Source organism: Solanum pennellii, chromosome 4 (genome assembly GCF_001406875.1).
Source record: "Solanum pennellii chromosome 4, SPENNV200".
Taxonomy (NCBI): Eukaryota; Viridiplantae; Streptophyta; class Magnoliopsida; order Solanales; family Solanaceae; genus Solanum; species Solanum pennellii.
The window spans coordinates 7,648,945-7,654,542 of NC_028640.1; the positions used below are offsets into that span (position 1 = coordinate 7,648,945).

At 39.9% G+C, this 5,598-nt stretch overlaps 1 protein-coding gene across 1 annotated transcript; it reads left to right on the top strand.

Moving 5' to 3' along the window:
• The first annotated feature begins 2,697 nt into the window (after positions 1-2,697).
• Positions 2,698-4,021, top strand: LOC107016482. Its single transcript, XM_015216940.1, has 2 exons — positions 2,698-3,145; positions 3,195-4,021. The coding sequence occupies exons 1-2, from the start codon at positions 2,698-2,700 to the stop codon at positions 4,019-4,021; spliced, it is 1,275 nt and encodes a 424-aa protein (XP_015072426.1).
• The last annotated feature ends 1,577 nt before the right edge of the window (positions 4,022-5,598 follow it).

The window sequence follows — 5,598 nt, forward strand, 5'->3', positions numbered from 1 at the left end:
ACCAGTTATTTGTTGCTAAAGCTTTAGAGTCCGANGAATTTCCGCTTTGGCGTTGGTTATACCGCAACAAAGGAGGAATTATTCGAAGCAGAAGCAAGGAAGAAACACGGCCTTGATATACCAAAGCCTATTCCAGAATTGTACCAGTTATTTGTTGCTAAAGATTTAGAGTCCGAGAGTGATGGTCTAGTGGAAGGGATGGGACGATTGTTTGATGAAGGAGATTGTGCTGTAATCTTGGAAGAATGCACTGCGACACCCACCATCCGAGATGCCAAACCTGAAGAGATGCTACAGAATTGGGTGGCCACTCCACTTATGATTCATCGAATTTCTTGGTAGACAAAGACAAGATTTGAAGTATTACTTTTGAAAATCGGTGTAGTTCGGACGAGGCCCGAAACAACCTTTTATGTCACTTTATTTTCATCGTAATGTTTAAAAAAGAAATGACTCACATTGACATGAGTCATGATCAAAGTTTGTACGCCTTTTTTCCAATGAAAAGCCTCGTTTATTTTTTATCTTGCCTCTGCAAATTACTTTATAATATATACATTTAAATCCTTTCTATCTAACATGATTGCTTTATTTTCTTTTCAGTAAAAATGAATCTAAACTTGCCAATGTCATGACATGTCACGAACACGATGAACTAAGTAAAGTCAATGAAGATGAATGTGAAGAATATGATGAGGAAACTATGATGCCTGAACACCTTACTGACGACTTGAGGAACCTTGCAGATAATAAAAATCCCAACCTAGATGAGACAGAGATAACCAACTTAGGAGATGACGAGTCGGTTAGAGAAACCCGAGTCAGTATCCATTTGACAGCAATAGAAAAGGAAAAATTGGTCGAGCTGCTCAAACAATACATCGATGTGTTTGCCTGGTCTTATGTTGACATGCCAGGATTAAGCACTGATATTGTTTCCCATAGGTTGCCTATCAATTCAGAGTATTGTCCGGTAAAGCAGAAAACCAGAAAGTTCAAACCTGATCTGAGTTTAAGAATAAAGGAAGAGGTCATGAAGCAGATCGAATCGAAGGTCGTCGAAGTGACTAAGTATCCCACTTGGTTGTCTAACATTTTTCCAGTAGCGAAGAAAGATGGAAATATTAGGATATGCGTGGATTATCGGGATCTCAACAAAGCAAGTCCAAAAGACAATTTCCCGTTGCCAAACATCCATATACTCATTGATAATTGTGCCAAGCATGAGTTGCAATCTTTCGTGGATTGTTTTGCGGGATACCACCAGATCTTAATGGATGAAGAAGATGCAGAGAAAACAACATTCATCACCCCTTGGGGAGTCTACCATTATCGAGTGATGTCGTTCGGCCTCAAGAATGCTGGAGCCACTTACACGAGAGCTATGACCACCATATTCCATGATATGATCCACAAATAAATTGAGGTGTATGTGGACGATGTCATCATAAAGTCCCGCGAGAGTTCAGATCATCTGATGCACCTGGAAAAGTTCTTTGACAGGTTACGTAGGTATGATTTGAAGTTGAACCCAGCGAAGTGTGCATTTAAAGTACCTGCGGGAAGTTACTCAGTTTCATAGTTAGTAGAAGAGGTATCGAGCTTGATCCTTCCAAGATCAAGACAATTCAAGACTTGCCTCCTCCAAAGACTAAGAAGGAAGTAATGAGTTTTCTAGGGAGACTGAATTACATCAGTCGATTCATAGCCCAATCAACGGTGATCTGTGAACCCATATTCAAGTTGTTACGAAAGAATGTGCCAACCAAGTGGACCGAAGAATGTCAGAAGGCTTTTGACACTATCAAAAGTTACCTTTCAAATCCGCCAGTATTGGTGCCACCACGCGCAGGTAGTCCTTTGTTATTGTATTTATCCATCTCTGACAACGCATTTGGGTGTGTGTTGGGACAACATGATGAAATTGGAAGAAAGGAGAGAGCTATATACTACTTGAGCAAGAAGTTCACATCGTATGAGGCTCGGTATACCCTCTTAGAGAGAACTTGTTGTGCTTTGACTTGGGTTGCTCAAAAATTGAGACATTATCTGTCGGCTTATACAATACATCTTATTTCAAGAATGGACCCACTCAAGTACATATTTCAGAAGGCAATGCCCACAGGAAAGCTAGCGAAATGGCAAATTTTGTTGAGTGAGTTTGACATTGTATACATGACTCAGAAAGCAATCAAGGGCCAAGCCTTGGCCGATCACCTTGCTGAAAACCCAGTAGATGAAGGATATGAACCACTTAAAACGTATTTCCCTGATGAAGAAGTATTGTTTGTAGGAAAAGACATATCAGAATCATATCCTGGTTGGAGAATGGTCTTTGATGGAGCAGTTAACTCTAGAGGATCAGGAATTGGAGCCGTATTGATATCTGAATCAGGACAACATTTTCCAGCAACAGCGAAGCTTAGATTTCGATGCACTAATAACATGGCTGAGTACGAAGCTTGTATTCTTGGCATTAGAATGGCTCTTGACATGAACATCCAAGAATTACTGATAATTGGTGATTCAAACTTGTTGATTCATCAGGTTCAAGGAGAATGGGCCGTGAAGAATCCTAAAATCTTACCTTACGTATAACTGGTACGGAGGTTATGTAAAAGATTTAGGAAGACCGAGTTCAGACACACCCCGAGAATACAAAATGAGTTTGTTGATGCTGTCGCAACCATATCCTCCATGATACAACACCCAGAAAAGAGTTACATTGACCCACTTGAGATAGGTTTAAAAGAACAACCAGCACATTATTTACATGTGGAAAAGGAATCGGATGGAAATCCATGGTATATCGATGTGAAAAGGTACTTAGAAGCTGGCGAATACCCTGAAAAAGCAACAAGCAGCCAAAAGAAAACAATTCGAAGAATGACAAACAACTTCTTTTTGAATGGGGAGATTCTTTATAGGAGGACTCCTGATCTGGGATTACTACGATGTGTGGATGCTGTAGAAGCCACAAAATTGCTCGAAGAAGTGCACGCTGGAATGTGCGGGACGCATATGAATGGGTTTACATTAGCAAAGAAAATCTTAAGGGCAGGATACTTCAGGATGACTATGGAAACGATTGTGTTCGATTTGTCCAAAGATGTCATAAATGTTAGGACATGGAGATCTGATCAAAGTACCTCCTCACGAGCTCAATGAAATGAGTTCTTCTTGGCCATTTGTAGCATGGGGCATGGATGTTATTGGACCAATTGATCCTGCGGCCTCCAATGGTCATAGGTTTATTTTGGTCGCCATTGATTATTTCACGAAGTGGGTCGAAGCTGCTTCCTATAAAGCTGTGACGAAGAAAGTTGTGACTGATTTTGTTCGCAACAACTTGATATGTCGTTTTGGAGTTCCTGAGTCTCTCATCACGGACAATGGTGAAAATCTTAACAGTCATTTGATGAAAGAGATATGTGAACAATTCAAAATTACCCACCGTAATTCAACTGCATATCGTCCTCAAATGAATGGAGCTGTGGAAGCTGCCAATAAGAACATCAAGAGGATATTGAGAAAGATGATTACCAACTACAAATGTTGGCATGAAAATTTTCCTTATGCCTTGCTAGGTTATCGCACCACAATTCGAACTTCAACTGGAGCAACTCCGTATTTGTTAGTATACGGAACAGAGGCAGTGATACCGGCTGAAGTTGAGATACCGTCTTTGAGGATTATTCAGGAAGCTGGATTGAGCGATGTCGAATGGGTTCGTGATCGATATGAGCAGTTAACATTGATTGATGAGAAAAAAATGAGTGTCGTTTGTCATGGCCAGTTGTATCAACAGAGAATGATTCGTGCTTTCAACAAGAAAGTAAAAGTTCGAACATTTGAGGTAGGTCAATTGGTGTTGAAGCGCATTTTTCCTCATCAAGAGGAATATAAAGGGAAATTTGCACCTAACTGGCAAGGATCGTATGTTGTACACAAAGTACTGTCAAGAGGAGCTTTGGTCCTAGCAGAGATGGACGGTAGAGTATGGAGAAAAGCTATCAATTAAGATGCCGTCAAGAGATATTACATTTGAAGAATGCTATTTCTTTCCTTTATTTCCTTGTAATCGCAATTTGTTCGTAATCTTTGTCGCATTAATCTTTGGGACATTCCTTCTGTACTTGAACTACGTTCGACCTGAATTCTCCAAAACGAGATACGTAGGCGGCCTATGTCGGCCTCGGTCGTTTTCTTATCAAAATTTCTTATTCATGTTAACCATCGATAGAGGAACTACGTTTGACCTGATTCCTGCCTCAACGGGATACGTAGGCGCCACAAGGGTTCGGTCATATTCCCAATAAGATTTCCATTTCCCTTCATAATGGAAACTGGGACAGAATTTTTGAGAGGATCTAAAAAATCCTACACGAAGAGTTCTTTTTTACAAACAAGGGTCAAAGATCATATCAAAATATCCGATTAGAGTATGATTTTAAGGAAATATCAAAAAATTGCAAGATATCATGACCTTCGTGATTACCATCAAATTTCTTTTAAAACATTTACTGGGACAGATTTTTTGAGGAAGGCCTCAAAAATTCCATCAAGGGTACTCGGAACGTCAGAGTCAACTTCAACTACTTCAATATGACATATTTACAAGGAGTTCTGAAATTCCAACAAGATATCTATCAAGACAGAATCTGAGACAAAGGGTTTTGTTTGTGTCGTGCATGTCGTGACGATTACTTAGCAAAGATTTTCTTTAAAACTATGTTTCTAAAAACTTCGTACATAACAAGTGTTTTAATTTAAATATGATCTTGTCTTTTGTCTATAGCGATTCGTAGGGTCAACCAAACTTCCAAAGATAGCAAGATAAGAAGAAAGACGATTGGAAGAAATCAACACAGATCAGTGTTCCAAAACTAACATTGTTTTTGAAGATGCAGGAATAAATAAGATCATCAAAGATAATATATTTATCAACCAACTATTTCGGGAGAGCCTATCGGCAAATATCTGATTATGAGTGAAACATATCAACTCTACCAAAGAATACAACATTCACAGTCGAATCCATTGTATTCAAACTGCCGAGAAGGCCATGCATATTCAAACTGCCGAGAAGGCCATTCATATTAAATTGCCGAGAGGGACATTCATATAAAATTGCCGAGAGGGCCATCATATTCAAAAGCCAAGAGGGCCATCATATTCAAACGCCGAGAGGGCCATTCATATTCACACTGCCGAGAAGGCCATGCATATTCAAACTACCGAGAAGTCCATTCATATTAAATTGCCGAGAGGGCCATTCATATCAAATTGCCGAGAGGGCCATTCATATTCAAACTGCCGAGAAGGCCATGCATATTAAATTGCCGAGAGGGCCATTCATATTAAATTGCCGAGAGGGCCATCATATTCAAAAGCCAAGAGGGCCATCATATTCAAACGTCGAGAGGGCCATTCCTATTCAAACTGCCGAGAAGGCCATGCATATTCAAACTGCCGAGAAGGCCATGCATATTAAATTGGCGAGAGGGCCATTCATATTAAATTTCCGAGAGGGCCATCATATTCAAAAGCCAAGAGGGCCATCATATTCAAACGTTGAGAGGGCCATTCATATTCAAA